At 46.5% G+C, this 18714-nt stretch overlaps 1 protein-coding gene across 2 annotated transcripts in view; it reads right to left on the bottom strand.

The window, feature by feature from the left end:
• The window catches only part of LOC147706704 (solute carrier family 22 member 7-like), a 396568-nt gene that overhangs the window by 148196 nt on the left and 229658 nt on the right, over positions 1–18714 (bottom strand). For both annotated transcript variants that reach the window (XM_086925842.1, XM_086925843.1), the window contains exons 7-8: positions 16499–16608; positions 15167–15381 (exon numbers count right to left, since the gene is read on the bottom strand). In XM_086925842.1, the coding sequence (XP_086781968.1) occupies positions 15167–15381; positions 16499–16608 (325 nt within the window). The remainder of the gene's footprint in view (positions 1–15166; positions 15382–16498; positions 16609–18714) is intronic.

Raw genomic sequence — 18714 nt, 5'->3', positions numbered from 1 at the left:
AAAGATGCTGTCTTACACTTAAAAAAGCTTAGAGCGCATGAGATGCATCAGTGAAAAACGCCTAGAACGTAACAGCTTGAGTTGCTGGAGTGCGCGTATTGAAAAACTTTAACAAGCCCAAAGCTTTATTGTCCCTAACCAGTATACATCTTCATTTAGATGCACTTCCGATATGAACGCCGAACGGTATAAATACAACTACCAACAAAGGAACCCTACAAGTGCAAAGTTTCCATCTATGCCGACTGGCAATAGCGATAAGCCTTCATCATTCTTAAAGAATACCATGGGCAGACGACGGTAGAGGCTACATTTGGCCCAGCTCTTTAGAAATCTAAATTAACCAGCCCGTATGTCTACCAATTAGTTCCTAAAACCTGCACGTCTGTGATACAGAATACCTGCAAAGAATAGATTTGGTAGAAAAAGAAAAGCATCATGTTCCTGGCGGACATCAACTGTAAGACCACAAGTAAGCAATTCTAAGTGTTGCGATTAGGATTCACAGCAGAGATAGCACGCCTGTAGAGCCTAGTTTTTATTATTTTTTCCTGATCCTTTATTTCTTATTTTTGTTTGTAGAGAATAAAAGAGAATAATCCTATGAGAATTTGCAAAGAGTTAAAAAAGGTAAGATGGCTCAATCTGTCTGACAGGACAGTTCTTGGAGGTTTTTTGATGATTGTTCAGCAAAGTAAGACACCATCTTTTACTTTTTCAGAGATATATGGTCCTGAGGAGAATTTCTTTGCGATAGGAATTCGAAACGCGTCGACCACGTTTTTCATAGGCCAATCAAGTCAAGTCATTTGGACAAGAAAGTTTTGAGTTTTGCAGTTTCTGATGGCCTATTTTAAATGATAAAAAATGTGTATGCAGAATCTATTTGTTTAGCTTTTTTGAATACTACATTGTTGCTGATATTGTTACCCCTAGGTGGGTTTCTAATGAATATAAGAAATGTTTTGACTGAATGTATGAATGTGTTGAGTCCTTAGTATGAATGTCTCTGCACTTGGAAGTTTGAGGAGAGAATGAGGTGTGAAGATATGTTGATTCATATATGATGTACTTTTGTGGGGACTTGTATAGAAATTTTCATGTGAAAAATAAAGTTGTTCGATAGAACTTTGAAATCAAGGCTAATTGAAATAGCTTTGAAAATAAATAGATAAATTCAAACCGAAAAGTGGTCAAGTAGGACTGGTTTGTTTCCGTCTTTCGTAAGAATTAGTGAAATACACGGCAGCACTGGCAACCGTAGTTGTTTATTGTTCTGTTGGCATAGCCTTGCTGCATACGTGCCAAAACCCTCTCATTGATAACTCCACAATCTGTACAAGGGCTGATGGATGACCACATGTCTGTTACATCAAGAGGTGCAGGCTCTTTGGCCAAAGAAGTAATTGAGAGTGTGCTAATGCCAGATGTAGGCAGTGTTTGCTCATTCCGCTACTTTCTGGTGCTGAGAAAGGACAGATGCCGCTACCCTATCACCCTCTCAATGCCTTCCTGAGGAAGAACATGTACAATATTCTCACCCTTACCCAGGTTCTGTCTGCCCTAAACCCTGGATGGTAGTAATGAGCTTGCAGAATGCTTACTTTCATACTCCCGTTTTGTAGGCCCACAAACATTACTTGTGGTTCACGGTGAGCCAGGAACATTTCCAGTTCCCTGTGCTCCCCTTTGGCCTGACTAGCACCCCTGGGTGTTCAGAAAAGTGATGGTGGGGGCTTCAGCTTATCTTCAGAGATCAAGGATCCCAGCCTTCTGCCTACCTCGACAACTGGATCCTGAAGAGGAGCTCGCCACAGGCAGTCATCACCCACCTCCAGACTACGACAAACGTTCTACATTCATTGGGGTTCACTATTGATGTGCCAAAGTCATACCTGACTCCTTAAATACTCCCTTTCATCAGGGCCATTCTGGACATGGTCCGATTTTACGTGTACTCTCTGGATCAGCGACCCCACTACCCCAATTCAGCACTCAATCACAGACACAGATTGCTCCCCCTCATACACCGCTCTCTCCCCCGCCCCTTCAACAAACTCGCGGACCTCCACACATACCTTCAACACTCCTATCACACCTACAGCGGGCATTAACACCCCGCTCGCCGCTGAGAGCACAGCTCCCACCCATAACACACCTAACTTAGTCCAGCACCAGAATAACACGCACTCCGACAATTCCCCCCCTTTATCCCCCCCATTCTCAGTCCTCATTACCCTCTAACCAACTTCGCAGAACATACCCCCTCTCTTAATTTAAGTCCCCCTCCCCTCAACAGGACCATCTCCAATCCCACTTCCCCTCCTACTCTTAGCCCCCATTACCCTCCCTACACCCCCACCACGGCTATCAGTCTTTCAGCCTACACCTTGACCCCCCCCGCCTACCACCAATGCCCTCACCCATAACACCAACCTCCTCCCTACCTCATCCACACCCCTCCCGCCCTAAACCTCTCGCCTCCCTAACTCCATCCCGCACACCAACACAACGCAGACCTGCTCGAACACCAGCCCTCTCTCCCACCTGCACACAAATTCCCTGGTCAGCCATTCACCCTGACTGCCACCCCCACCCCCACCACCTACCCTACGATGGAATACATCATGGCCACCCTCACTCAGATCAAAGAAGACATACACGCCATCAAAGAACTACTCTCCACACACCCCATACACCCCCCACCCACCTCCACCTCCCCTCTCAACTTGTCCCCTACTCCGCCGGCTGACTCCCACCCTCATCACGTCCCACACCAGGCGTCAATCCCTGCTCATAGGCGCAGCAACTGCCCTCGTCCCCCGCATCGCCCCTGCAACCCCTCACACATCTACACCTCCCCGCCCAACTTGTCCCCCACCCCTCCGACTAACTCTCGCACTCAGCTATCCCCCAATCTGATCTCAATCCCAGCTCTTAATCGCAACAACCGCCCTCGCCGCACCCACAACTCTTCTTCTGACCTCGACACACTCACCCTTCTCCGCTCCTATGACCCAGACCCCCAAATTCACACAACCACCCCACACCGCAACATTCCCACGATACACCCAAATCCCCTTAGACCACCCACACTAAACAGCAGATTCTCCATCCCCAATAACCTTAGAAAAGTCCCTCTCTCTTGCTAGAACCATCTAACACCCTCTACACACCCCGTCTCAAATGCACTCTTCTCAACTGCAGATCAGCCACGAAACATTCCGCAGCCAATGCTGACCTCCTCTTATCGCGGGACCTTGACCTAATCATCCTGACTGAAACGTGGCTAACTGAATCTTCGACACCTATAATGGACATTCTGGTTCCTCCCAACTACCACATTATCAGGCTCGACAGAATTGGCCCAATAGGTGGTGGAATCGCATGCATCTACAGGAACAACCTCTCTGTTTAGAAAGTCCATTCCACATCCCTACCATCCCCAACATCCTCGGAATACATCTGCCTCGACATTATTAGTGAGGGCAAACCGATATGCTCTCTTCACAGCATTTACCACCCACCCAGGGACAACCTCACCTTTTCCCAACAAATCATGGATATGATCTCAACCAATTCCGGACGGCAGCTCACCCAAATATACCTTGGTGACTTCAACCTCCACTGGAATGACCGCAACGACGCGGTGGTAAATAGTCTTAAAAATGTCCTCGATGCCCTTAACCTCACCCAAATATGCAACAGCCCGACCCACGAGAAAGGTTCTACCCTCGACCTGATCATCTCCAAAGAGGACTCTATCCAACTCGAATCCATCCAACCCTATGACTGGTCAGATCATCATATTATCACATTCTTTGTCAATGAAAAAGTCAGAGTCAACCCGGCTCAACTCTCCAAGCCCAAAGTCTGGAAAAGAGACTCGAAAAAGCTCAACCCAGGCTCTTTGCCCCCTAACAGTGGCAATCTCCTACTCCCACCTACTGGCGCCACGGACGTCCAAACTCTGACTGACCACTATCTCAACGCTATGACCTCTATAATTAATGAGGCTGCACCTATGCAGCTAAGAAGAGTCTCTACTAAAATCTCCAAACCATGGTACGACGGGAGTCTCAACGAGGATAGACGAGACATGCGAATGGCAGAACGGACCTGGAGATCAGCTCCCTCCGCAATGCACCTAAAAGATCTGAAGAAAAAGAGAAACGCCTACTTCAGGAAAATAAAACGCTCAAAATCGGACTTCTTCAGCCTCCAACTCGACCAAGCAAAAAACGCCCGAGAAAACTGTTTGAGCTAATCAAGTCACAATCCAAGGAGCAACCACAACCACTCAACACTGGGCGTGAGGCACCCTCCTGTGAAGACTTTGCTGCTTTCTTTATCCAAAAAACTGACAAAATAAAAAGCGATCTCCTCATTGACGCAAGCCTCTACTCCAAACTCCAATGCCTAGCACCCACTGAACCAAAAAACAATGCTACATGATCAACCTTCGGCACATACTCGGAAGAAGAAATTGTCAAACTGCTCAGCAGCCCTGAAACCATCCAATCACCTCACGGACTCCCTCCCTGCCTTCGCAGTAAAATACTTTACCCCTTTGCTTCTTCCTCTCTGGACTAAAATTATCAACAGCTCTCTCCAACAAGGAAGCATACCTGACTCCCTCAAAGTTGGTCAGGTCACACCTCTACTAAAGAAACCTACAGCCGACCCCTCTGATCTCAACAACTACCGTCCCATCACCAATATCCCCACTCTCGCCAAACTGTTGGAAAAATGTGCACAACTACAATTGACTAAACACATTGAGCAATTCGATCTCCTCAACCCTCACCAGTCAGGCTTCCGAGCAGGACACAGCACAGAAACTGCTATGACTCACATAATTGACGACGCACTTCAAATGCTAGACCAAAACGACACCTGCCTCCTCATCCTTCTTGATCTCTCCTCAGCATTCGACACCGTTAAACATGAGAATCTACTAGAACTACTAAACACAAGAATGGGCTTATCTGGAACTGTCCTCAAGTGGTTCACTTCCTTTCTTCACAACAGGTCGCAGAAATTCAAGAGCAACAACCTGATGTCCTCGCCAATACCTGTAACGCTAGGCATCCCCCAAGGATCCTCTCTATCCCCAACTTTGTTCAACCTAGTCATGGAACCTCTCACCACCTTGCTACAAGCATCCAATGTACACTTTCACATGTACGCCGACGACACCCAACTTTACCTCAAATTACAATCACACAATGACATCCTGCTCCTGAACTCAACGATCAGATGCACCCAATCCTGGCTTGCCGATAATCACCTCAAACTCAATGCCCTGAAAACAGAGTTCCTTCTGATCTCACCTCCAGCGAAGATATCCACCACTCAACATTGGCTTAAACTCCTAACCGCACTCAATGTCCAACCCACCATCGTGGACTCAGCAAAATCTTTAGGCATAACACTCGACACCAATCTCAACATGCAGCAACATATCAGCAAGGCAACAAAGGGAGCGAACTTCCAGATCAATACTCTGAGGAAACTTAAACCCTACCTCCCAGCCAAAGACTTCCAAACTGCAGTACAAGCACTAGTCATCCCACAAATTGAATACGGCAGCACCTCCCTCTGCGGACTCCCCCTAACTACAACTGCACCACTAAAAGCTTCTCTAAATGCTGCAGCGAGACTCATCACTGGGTCAAAAAAGCACTCCCACATTACCCCTGACTTGAAATCCCTGAATTGGCTGCCTTTTGAAGCCAGAATACATCTGAAAATTGCCTGCATGACACACAAGGTGGTACACCTAAACTCACCCGGCTACCTTGCTCAGAAATTGACAATCTCTGGGGGAATTAGAAACACGAGAGGCACAAACAATCTTCTGCTGAAACCTCGAAGATTCCGGAAGGAAAAAACATACAAGAGCTCCTTCTCAGGAATGGCGCCCAGGATTTGGAACTCACTCCCTCCCGAAACCAGGCTTATCTCCTCCACTACACTCTTTAAAAAAGAAGTAAAAGCTATCCTTATGGCTAAATACACTTGAACTACTATCTCGAACCCTATTAACACCCTGCACCGATCTGTACCACATGTTTGAACCCTTTACTTATTTGCTTGAGTTGTCTTATTACTCACATGATTGGCTTTGCAGTCACTTATCTATTGATTTACTTGTTTGACTTTGTTCCCTCATGTACCCTTCTGTGTAAAGCGCTCTGATATCTGCGAAGATCTTGTTCGAGCTATATAAAACTTTTAAAATAAATAAATAAAAATAAAAATCCTAATGTTTCAGCCTTGGTTCTGGATCTTGGTGAGACTGACTGAGGCTGCTGAGTCTGATGGCCTCCTGCATCCTGCTGATGAAGCACACCAGATGGCATATGTAGGCTCTGCAGCCTCTCTCTAACCTTTCCAGAGCTGACCGTGATGAACGATGGATCGGGCTGACAACCTGGGAGAAGAAGGGGTCAGAGAACTCTGGTCTCCGATGGAGGTCCAGTTCCACATCAACCTGTTGGAGCTGAGGGCCTTCTGCTTAGCATTAAGGGAAGCTGGTTCATGTGTACATGGACAATTCCATTACCATGTGGTAATGCAACAAGCAGGGTGAGGTGGGATCGAGGACCGTGCCAGGAGGTCCAGTGCATCTGGAATATCAAGACAACTTCTAGTTCGTACAGCGACTGGTGGAATCTCTGAAAGCCAGGACGTACAAACTTAGCTGCCAATGCCTGGTGGACCAAGAATGGCGTCTACACCCAGAGGTGGAGTAAGGTCTCTTCCAAGAATGGGGAGAGCCTTGCCTCAATCTATTTGCTACAGCCAAGAACGCGCACAGTCAGTACTTCTGCTCGTTGGAGTTTCCAAAGCAGCTTTCGGTTGGAGACACATTCCACTTGGATTGGAACTCAAGATTCCTCTACGCCTTCTCGCTGATACCACTCCTGCCCCGAGTTGTCAAGAAGATATGACCGATCGGGCCCAACTCATCTAGTGTTGCTGACTGGGCATAACTAGTATCATATCCCGGACTCCTGGACATGAGCATCTGTCCTACGATGAGGCTGCTTCTTTAGGACGATCTCCTGTTGCAGCAGCAGAACAAGCTTCTGTATCCGAACATGTGCACCCACCACCTTCATGCTTGGAGACTGAGGGCCCCATTACGATGGCGGGAGGTCTTTTTCCGCCCGCCACTGTAATGGAAAATGGGACCGACCACCAGAGGTGGTGTGGTCCCATGAGGCCAATTAGGATGCGCCCGCCACACTGACGGGCGCATTCTGGCCTTTAACATTGCGGACGGTGCTGCTGGTGCAGCTCCGTCCGCAATGTTAAAAGTGCATGGTTTGCATTGCCATGCACAACGTGGCAGGCACCAAACGGTGCCTTCCATCTTGTGTATGGCAATGTAGGGGGGGTACCATAGGTACCCCCCCAAGTGCAGTCTCCCCCAACATCCCCTCGGGGGACCCTAACGGGCTCCCACAGTGATTTCCGCCGGCCTTTCCATCTCCGCCATGGAAAGGCCTTTATATTTGCACATCATAATATGAATGGGGGTGCCTGCTCGGCACCGCCACCATATTATGCCCCAGATCCATACGGCAGGCAATCGTACTGATTGCCTGCCTGTGGAAAAGTGGAGGACGGTCTTTCCGTCCGCCGCAGTACCCCCGCCATACTAATATGGCAGGGGGGTAAATCAGGTACAGATGGCGGGCGGATCGCCACCACCAGCCGGGCAGTGGCGATCCGCCCACCATCATAATGTGGCCCTGAGTGTTTTCAATAATCCTTCAAAGACTGTTGATGTCATTCCGGGAGCCAGAAAATTGCATACGCCTGCCATTGGAACATGCTTTTGGCAAGGCGTTCAGCCAAGCATGTTTGACTCACTTTATGCAAAACTGTCTGAGTTGTGACCGCTTGAACTGTCTGAGTTGTGACTGCTTGTGTTATTATTGGCCCAGCAAGGCCTTGCTCTGGACACTGATATGGGGTAGTTGTTGATTATCTCGGCCTTTCTATGATTGCTGGATAAGCCCTCCTGTTTAAGTCACCTGTTGTGACTAGTTTCTTGAAAGGTTTGCAGCACGTTTCAGCCTTCCCCCTTCATTATGTCCCAGTGGGATTTAACTGTGATGTGTTCTCCCTTTAAACCCATGCATAGCTGTTCTCTTGGGATTCTGACTCATAAGACAGTCTTTTTAGTTGCCATTACATCGGCACGGAAGGTAAGCGAGCTTCAAGCCTTTCCATTAACCTGCCGTAAATCAACTTCTACCCGCATAACCTGATTCTTCGGACTTGGGCCTACTTTCTTCCAAAGGTGGTTAATCCCTTTCACTTTGGTCAGACCATCATCCTTACGAATTTCTTTGCTCCCTCACCCTTCTAAAGAGGGGGAAAGACTCTGTCGCTAGAATCCAAGGACAGCTGTCAGCTTATATATCAATCATACCAAAGAATACCTGCTGAACTATTAGCTATTCATTGGATTCACTGGAGCAAAGAAGGGCTTGGCAGTGCAGAGAAGAACCAGCTCTCTGTGGATAGTAGTCTGCATTAAAATCACGTTCGTGAGAAAAGCAGCCTCTAGACGACTTGAGGACTGCACCAGAGCCAAGGCTGCTACTAATGCGTTGGCATATGGGGTGCCTGTCTCAGCATTCAGGAAAAAACAGTTTTTAGTTTATTTGATTTGCGAAAGTAATGTAGTGCTATCTAGACCCGGAGGTATCAGAACGCATAACCAGGGGAACGTTGCATTAGAAGGTACATCAAAAGGATTATAAAGCGCTGGCTAGACCCGTAGGTATGAGAGCGCTATAACAGTGAAACATTGAGTTACAAATTACATCAGTTACAATAGCGTAGTAAGGTACAGTAAACAAACATCGAGGTTGAGGGAATTTATAGGAAAGGAGGGAAGGAAGAAGCCATAGCAGGGAGACGAGGAAGAACTGGGTCCAATGTCCGGAGAGACAAATGAAGAGGGAAAGGGGAGAGGTGAAGTGAGAAGGGAGAGGACGAGTCGTCAGTACGACTTACGGCAATCAGAGGTATTGGTCAAGATTTTCCAGATCAATTCTGATTCCTGGGGAATATTCAAAGGTACAGAATCTGCAATCATTCTCAACTAGAAAAGGCAACCTGTTCTTCATGCTCAGCCTAAACCACCACCACAGCTTGTGATCAAGAAGAACATTGGGAGAATGGGGACTTCTGGCAGCTCAACACATATCTATGGAAGCCGTCACTCAGAATGGAAACCCTGCAAGAGCTACTGCAGTTCCTTCAAGGAGGAGAGTCCATTACCTCTCTATGGGCCCGATGTAGGTAAATCTCATTTACGGTCTCTAGAATACCGAATTTTACAGATTCGTTATTCTAGATTCGGTAAATGAGATGTAGGTAATAAATCAAAAATTTTTACCGAATCGGTATGATTCGGTAATTACCAAATCGGTATTTACCGATTCGGTAATTGCCATTGATTCCTATGGGCCTTGTGGCCCATAGGAATCAATGTCAATTACCGAATCGCTAAATACCGATTCGGTAAAATTACTGATTTGTCAAGGGGGGCAGGGTGTCACTTTGACACCCTGTTGCACCCCTGGTTCTGGCTTGTGTGCACTAAGGGCATGTATGTGTGTCACAAGGCACAGGTGTAAACATGCACAGATGTGCATGTACACAGGAATTTGTTATTTACCATGAAAAATAACGAATTCTGAAGGGCCTGTGGCACTGTTTTCAGTGCCACCTACATCTAGATTTACAGATTCGGTAAATTTACCTATTCGGTATTTTACCGATTCGGTAACTTTACCGAATCGGTAAATTTACCGAATAGGTAAATATTAGGCCCTTACATCTCAATCTCCAAATACCGGTCGGTAACGGCCGAAATCGGCCGTTACCGACCGGTATTTGGAGACCTACATCTGGTCCCATATTTCCAGGATGCCTATTTCCATACGCGGATCAGCCCCAACGATTACAACTCATTCTTCTGTATGTGTGTCTTACCTTTACTCGTGAGTTACTGTACTTCTGATGATGATGCATCTATTACTCATTCATCTGTACTTGTGTCTTACCTTTACTCATGAGTTACTGTACTTCTGATGATGATGCATTGATAACTCATTCTTCTGTACTTGTGTCTTACCTTTACTCATGATTTACTATACTTCCGATGATGATGCATCTATAACTCATTCATCTGTACTTGTGTCTTACCTTTACTCATGAGTTACTGTACTTCTGATGATGATGCATCGATATCTCGTTCTTCTGTGCTTGTGTCTTACCTTTATTCATGATTTACTATACTTCCGATGATGATGCATCTATAACTCATTCTTCTGTACTTGTGTCTTACCTTTACTCGTGAGTTACTATACCTCTGATGATGATTTATTTTATTTATTTATAGAGCGCCAGAATCGACACCCCGAAGGGGTATCTCTGCGCTATAGACTGGCACAATGAAAAGAGCATAAAAACTAAGAGTCAGAGGGGAACAGATAGGTCTTAAGCTGTTTTCTAAAAAGAAGGTGTTACGTGCACTGTTTTAATTGAGCAGGAAGCTTGTTCCAGTGACAGGGAAGCAGGTAGGACAGGGCCTTCCCACCTTGCCTGGCTCGTTTGATTCTGGGCACTGGGAGCAGATGTTTCCCTAGTGAGCGGAGGGACCGCTGTGGGACGTAAGGAATAAATGTATTCACCAGATAACTGGGGCCGGGATTGAACAAGGCCTTGTGAATAATACAACACACCTTAAACTGTACACGTTTCCGTATCGGGAGCCAATGAAGTAAAGCAAGCAGAGGCTGAGAGGCCGTCCTTGGTGATGCGTTCAGAATCAAATGAGCAGCCGTGTTCTGGACGACCTGTAATCTGTCCAGTGCAGCCTCATTGGCAGACAGCAGGAGGCTGTTGCAAAAATCCAGGCGACTTAATATAAGTGCCTGGGTTAGCATCTTCCTAGAAGAGTCCGGAAGTAAGGGGAGTATACAGCGCAATAGACCCAAAACTTCTGTGCTTGTGTCTTACCTTTACTCATGAGCCAGCTGTGTGGGTGGCATGCTCTTTCATAGTAAGGGTCTGTTCAAATTGAACACCTACATTTTTCACACAGGTTTTTGGTGTCGGAAGAGAACCAAGATCTGAAGGCCACCAATCAGGGGTCCACAATAGTCAGGCTTCCCCAAAAAGCATTATTTCAGTTGTAGTAATTTAACAGCGACTAGGTTAAGCATTAGCAGAAGACATCTTAGTTTTAGCTATTATCTTGACATTCTGCGGACTACATTTTGTATTCATGGCAGCCATTTTGTCTGCTACATGCTGCTGCGTGTCGACCATGTGCTTTGTCCTTTTTTCCTGTTAACTGCGCTTGAAATCTGCCCGGCAACAAGTTATATTTAGCATCCCCCCCTTTTGCGCATGCCCAGTAGGGTCCAAACCTGTTAGTGATAAGTTTCAGACAGGAATGTGTTTACCAGTTCCCAAAACCGTTAGCTCCGCCCACTGATCGATTGTGCCTTTCAATATTACCTTATATGTACATAAATCTTGATCTTGTGTTTGTACCGCCTTCTTTTGAGCCCCTGTGCGGGTATAAATAAACCATGCTTTCCTAGCTCGTGGTACTACTTCTTGCAATACCGAAGGCTACTGTCTGAACCGTAGCACCACCTCATGAGGTGTAATAAATGTTATCATGTCCATTCCAGTTTCCGTGCCAACTTCTTTCTATTGGTCTGAGGACTTTGTGTAGAGAAGGGCAAACCCCTTACACTGGTGGATCTTGCTGAGGCCTGCAACTACACAGTTTTACCCACATTGCACAGTAAAAAATTAGTCCTTATCCATTCAGAGGTGTTTCTCATCCCCATAGAGAAGGCGGCCTGTACAGAAGGGCTGAACTTAGCAAATGGGAAGAGCAGTTGAGTATCGTCCGCATAGGAAACAGGGATAAACCCACTGTTCCTCAACAGATTGGCCAAGGGAGCCACATGGATAGTAAACAAAGTAGGGCTCCGGCAAGAGCCCTGTGGGACTCGCTTGGACAACTCAGTTGCAGCAGAACGATAAGATCCAAGGTTAGCCGCCTGAGAGCGTCTATTACTCATTCCTTTGTGGCTTGTCTTAACTTTACCAATGAGTTACTGTACTTCTGATGATGATGCATCTATAAACTATTTTTCCGTGCTTGTGTCTTATCTTTACTCATGTACTCTACTTCTGTTTGGCTATTAGTGCGGGGGGACACTGGCGGTGTAACCATGCGCTCTACAAATGGCAAAATACATAAATAAATACTCATTCTTCTGTACTTGTGTCTTACCTTTACTCATGAGTTACTGTACTTCTGATGATGATGCATCTAGAGCTCTTTCTTCTGTACTTGTGTCTTAACTTTACTCATGAGTTACTGTACTTCTGATCATTATGCATCTAGAACTCATTTTATTTTTCTGTACTTGTTTTACCTTTACTCGTGAGTTACTCTACTTCTGATGATGATGCATCGAGAACTTATTCTTCTGTGCTCGTGTCTTACCTTTATTCATGAGTTACTATACTTCTGATGATGATGCATCTATTACTCATTCTTCTGTGCTCGTGTCTTACCTTTACTCATGAGTTACTGTACTTCTGATGATGATGCATCTGTTACTCATTATTCTGTGGCTTGTATCTTACCTTTACTCGTGAGTTACTGTAATTCTGCTGATGATGTATCTATATCTCATTATTCCATACTTATGTCTTACCTTTACTCGTGAGTTATTGTAATTCTGATGATGATGTGTGTAGGAGAGTAGGGTCTGCTTCCTAAGGTCACCCCCACTTTTTGCTGTGATACTCTGGTTTTTTGACTGTATTGTGGCTGTGGGCCTGCTAATCAGACCCACAGCCCAGCTGTTCTCTCTCTAAATTGATACTATGTACTTTAGGTACATACCAGATTGGATATTGGGTCACATTTGTGAGCCCCTGTATAGTGTCCAATAGGTATCCAGGGCATAGGTGCATCCAAGGCCTACCAGGGGCTACAGCATGTATTATGCCACCCCTGGCTGGCCCTCTAAACTGACACCACAGACTGATCACTCAGCTTGGGTAAAGTGGTGTAATCACCACTTACTTAGATATAGTATATCTATATCTACCTTATATATAGAAACATAGTAACCTATAAGTCACTCCTATGGCAGGCCTTGACAATCCTGGAGGCAGATTGCTTGGTTTTATGTGAGAGGGTGCCCTGGCATGAGCTGAGCCCCTCTGCAGCTTTCGGAACCATCTCCTTTTAGCTGTTCTATGATATAGCCATACCATATATTCTTAAGTGCATTATAATCCTCGCGGTTAATGCTAAGTTTGGTTTGGCTTCATCAAAACATGTTATGTAACACTTTGGTTTGGAATACTACCCCCCCCCCCCCCCACCCCTGCGCGCCAGCCCTGGCGGCGGGGGTAGCATTCCACCCTTCTAGAGGGAGAAGACATGTTGTTACTGTTAACCCCGATTAATGTAAAACAGAGCCTCAGCATCACAAAATGGATGCTGCTGTCACAGACACGAGTCTGACCTCCTGCTGCTGGACGAAACTCCGGCACGGAAGGCCTCGACAATCCCAGACAGCCTGTATATAGTGTATTGAGGCAGGGTGGGCTGCAATCAGAAAGGCTTTTTAGACACTGCCTGGGGCACACAAGGTGCTCCATGCATAACCCAGTTCAAACCAGTTGCTGGGGCACTCCAGCCCGCTCTGGCACGAAACTGAACAAATGGAAAGGGGTGTAACCACCCCCTTCCCAGGTCAACCCATAGGAGGGACCTAGCAGGTAATCCAGCCCCTCTTCCTAGTATAACTGTAGGAGCTGTGTCCCCAGGGCTTTAGATTATCCTGGAACGAAACTTTGATACAGAACTCTTGGACATTCGATGTTCTATTCTGACTAGAAGACTGAAGACATCTCCCTTGTGGTCAAGGAGTGACCACCCTGTGCAAACAGGCACCACCAGTAACTTGCCGGTCTGCTTTGTCGACGCTCCTGCTGGAACCCGAAGACTCAGCGACTCAGGAACTGGACTTCCAGACTTCTCTGACTCGGACCCACACCCACAGCAAAGCTGAGACCCGTGACAGACACGAGAGACGTGGGACCGGACAACCTGGACATCCTGCATTTTGCTAACTGCATTGACTCCTGAGGTAACTCTCAGTTGTGCATTGGGGTACTAGAAGCCCTAGACCCGAGCACCATTTGCAACAAATCTCAGCCCTCAACACTCCACGAATGCCGCGTGGGGCCTGCTCTTGCATTTCAGCTTGACTCGTCTTCCCGGTTGCTAGCCTGTTGGCTAGTTAGCCCACTTAAGACTTTCCCTGGGTGAGGTAACACGAGTACACCGGTGCTCCCATGGGTCTTGACTCTCAAAGTGTCCTAGTCTGAAGGGGTTTTTCCCATTATAAGTCAATAGTAACTTGTAACTGTGTTTAGACACTGCACGCGTCTCCCATGGGTCTCCTACTTCCTAACCTTCAGTTGTTTAGTGTAGCCCCAGCGACTCCCTAGGTCCTAGGCCTACTTACTATTTCTGTCGTGGTTCTTATTCCACTATTTTAGTATATGGTTTGTGAGGCCCCTAGGGCATTACTGTACATTGTGCAACTTATCGTATGCTAATTATTTAACTTGTATTGTGCTTTTACCTCTGACCTCATAAAGAGTGCAGAGGGGTTGTTTTTAGAATAAATACATACATATTTGATAAATACCGTGTGTGGTGTCCTTTCATCTGGTATTCAAGGGATTATAATTGGTAACACAGCTGGCTTCACATGCTCTATGAAGTGTTAGCCTAAGACTGCTGGTCCATGCTACCACTAGGATACCTTATCTATAAGGTTGACTTTACAACCGCCATCAATAAGGGTCGATTAGACTGGTGCAAGGTGCCCACTAGAATAGTGGACAACATATGCCAGGCTAACTTCTCACAATGTATCTATAACTAATTTTTCCTCACTTGTGTCTTACCTTTGGACTAAAGCTCTGATTTTATGGAGTGTAGCTCTCTGGAGTTCTAAGGTACTGGTCACTAAGCATAAGATGCTGAAAGAAATGTTTGTTCTCAGAAGAAACTCACAGACTGGGATGAGCGTGTTTATGCCAAAGCAGAAGCCAGTGATCAGCAGGGTCCAGGCCTGTGCGTGACGTCGGCCAACCTTGTCCATGAAGATGTATACACCCAGCTTGGATGGTATCTCAATAGCTCCGTAGATTAACTGGGTCATGTACATGTTTAGCCCAAATCCTGTGATATTAAGGCTGATCCCATAGTAACAGAATGCCACTCCAAACCTACAAGAGAGGAAACAAGCAGTCACATGGAGTAAGCTGGCAGCCAGGGACATTGTCTGGATTTTTGGGGTCCAGTCCAAACATAATTTGGGTCCCATTGCTCAGAACAACTCAGGATGTATTTCCCATTTTAAGCTCATTCCCACCCTCAGCAACTAAGGTTTGATCATAGACAGCCCTCTTTGTTTCCCCTGAAACCTTTTAAGGGGACACCAGTCTTCCAGGGGCTCCAATGCAATGCAAAGCCTTTGAATATTTATTAATTAATGGAGACATTTGAGCCCTTTTTCATATTGTGCAGCGGGGCATTATTTTTGTGTTATGCCACTGACTGTGACTCTCCTGAAAGCTTAATGATGGGGCCCAAAGAAAGGTGGGGCCCCGGGGCCAGAGCCCACTTTGCCCATGCCATGCAATGTCTCTGCTGTACAAAAGGGGGTGGTGATGGACGGAGCATCTGAATCAATCAAACACTCACACCCAGTCAAAAGATCTGGGTTTAATCCATCACCGTTCTTTAGCCCACTCTGCCACCCTAGTTCAGACATGGCTATATGCAAATCAGTATGACCCTGTGCCTCATGGGAAGAGTCCAGCCCGAACTGCCAAGCCATGTCTTCCCTGGACCGGAAACAAGCTTCCGAGGACCGGTTTCTGGCATTCCAGCCGTCTTCAGCCCGGCTTGCTTGCTCTGTCCATCAACTGTGTTTTTTGCAATTTTCACCCTGAGTGGGCTGGGTATGCTCAGATTTGAGTCCCAGGCTCTCCACATCACTGGAGTCAAGCTATCCAGGCTGAAGAAGGCTGACAGCCAGAAACCGGTCCTTGGATGCTTGATTCCGGTCTAGGAAAGACATTGCTTGGTAGTTCGGGCTGGACTGTTCCCATGAGGCACAGGGTCAAGGCTGATTTGCATATAGCCAGTGTCTGACCTAGGGTGGTGTGGAGTGCTAAAAAACGATGGATTTAGGCCCAGATCTTTGTACTGGGGTGAATGTAAGACATTGATCTACATTCTGTCCATCAACTGTGTTTTTTGCAATACAATGTCTCTACTGGCAGCACTCAACTGAGTCAATAAACAAAGGAAGGTTACCCTTTAAAAAGCATCCCTCACCATACCACTGCTGCACAGAGAGAGATCTTTCTCAGCACGGGGGTTCTGAACAGGTCGATGTACGAGTAATTCGCGCCGGTGTTCTCCTCTTCTGCGATTTTACGGAGTGTCTGAGAACGAAGAAGTACAAGAAGAAGTTGAAGTTGGAGCTTTTGCATCTGTTATTTTCTTGTAATGTACATTTAGCTGTGACTGCATCAGTGGCTTTCTCTTCACTGGTTATAGGCCCAAGATTTACTTTGCAAACTGTTGACTTTGCTGTGCATATCTCATCATAAATAGAATGTTGCCATCAGTTTACAGGCATTAGGTTAGTAAAGTCTTTCAGACCTCACTACTGTAGGCAATTGTCAGTGTTCAGCCTTTATTTATGGCATAATCTGTGCTTTCCCATTGCATTGACTGCTTCAATGATTCTTGTGGTTTAACTCTTGGGCTTAATAAAGCTTTAGTGGGCTGTGCTCTGTCCACCAGGTCAGTCGAGTGAGTTGCTCTGCTACCCCGGCAGAATACGCCCTGGTGGAGATCTTTGTGCCATCAACAGAGCCATTACTATGACGGCTTCGCAGAAGTATCCAAAGCTTTGCTGTTCAGACCCAGGCAGGAGTCTGTTGTTGAAAAATAAATAAATAAGGGCTCTGACACAGTGTGTGTAGGTCAGTAATCTTGTTCGCTGATTTGGACTGCCAGGTTTATCTGGCATACTCGAACAGGTAAAGGCGACCATTTTTACCATGTGTTTCTACGACTTGCGCTAGGTGGCGTGCAAGACCAAGGAATGTGTTGGATTTTAAATCCAACACATTCCCTGCTGTTGCACTAACTGGAGTAGGAATAATAATTTAAACCATTCCTAAGTCCAGCGCAAGTCGTAGAAACGACTTGCGATGTAAAGCCATGCGTGGTAACAACTTATTCCTAACTTAACTTATTCTTCCTAAGTACCCCCACCCCATGAAAAAGGAGAAACTGGTATTAACTCCCTCTAGAGCAGTGGGAGAACCTACTAACTGCCACTAAACCCTCGTTCTCCCAGGACCCCCTACTCGATAGCGGGAAATTCAACAAATGGATCGAGGACTCTCTCGACTCTATTCTCCCCAGCAGGAAAACAGTATTAAAAAGAGCAACTGCCCCTTGGTACTCGGAGGAGCTCAGGGAACTAAAACGTTAGTGCAGAGGGTCAGAAAGAAAAATGGCACCTCGAATACACCACCACAGACAAAATCAGATACAAGGAAGCCATAAGGGCGAACAAACTTGGGATTACTATAGCCCAATCCACTTACTATAGAGAATAAATCATGTCCGCTAGATCCAAGCCTAGAGAAATTTATCAAATCGTCAAAAGCCTTTTCAAAATCTCCCCCCCTGCAGTTCCAGCTGATAACCCTACGGATCGCTGCAACGATCTAGCCGACTTCTTCCATCAAAAAATCAACAAAATATACTCATCCTTCATGACCTCCGCCCGAGTCAAGCATCAGTGAGCCCCAGCTTTCAACAGATACAATACTCCCCTGCCGAGTAACTTTGAGCAACCTCCCACCATTAGATCTAGAATCACTTCAACCCCTCGTACAACAGATAAAATCAGGTTCTCCCTCCGACCCAGCACCCCCCTTACGATGACCATGGCCAGCCAAGCCAATCCCCCCACCCTTACAGAGCTACTGAACAGCACCTTGCAAAAGGGAGTCGTACCTCCCATTTGGAAACAGGCGATAGTGAAAGCGCTATTGAAAAAGCCCAATCTCAATATGAACGACCCTAACAACTACCGACCCATCTCCTTGTTACCATGGGCAAGCAAAATACTGGAGAAACATGTAAATCTCCACCTAACAAAATACCTCGAAGAAAACCTTCTACTGGATGCCACCCAAACAGGATTCCTCCCAAAACATGGCACGGAAACGGCTCTTCTAGCCGTGGTGGAAGAATCCAGGAGGATCTTAGATCTAGGGGGATCAGTGGCAGTGGTCCTTCTCGATCTCAGCGCCGCGTTTGACACGGTGTGCCACAAAACCCTGTTGCAACGACTGTCCGATCTGGGAGTCTCTGGAGATGCTCTTGCCTGGCTAAGATCTTTTCTGAGCGGAAGGACCTTCCAGGTCTTCGACGGCAACTCCTGCTCCTCCAGTAAACCTCTGAGCTGTGGGGTGCCTCAGGGCTCCTCCTTAAGCCCCACACTGTTCAATGTGTACATGAGACCG

This window comes from Lissotriton vulgaris, chromosome 6 (assembly GCF_964263255.1).
Source record: "Lissotriton vulgaris chromosome 6, aLisVul1.2, whole genome shotgun sequence".
NCBI classification, from domain to species: Eukaryota; Metazoa; Chordata; class Amphibia; order Caudata; family Salamandridae; genus Lissotriton; species Lissotriton vulgaris.
This window is presented reverse-complemented; position numbering and strand designations above follow the sequence as displayed.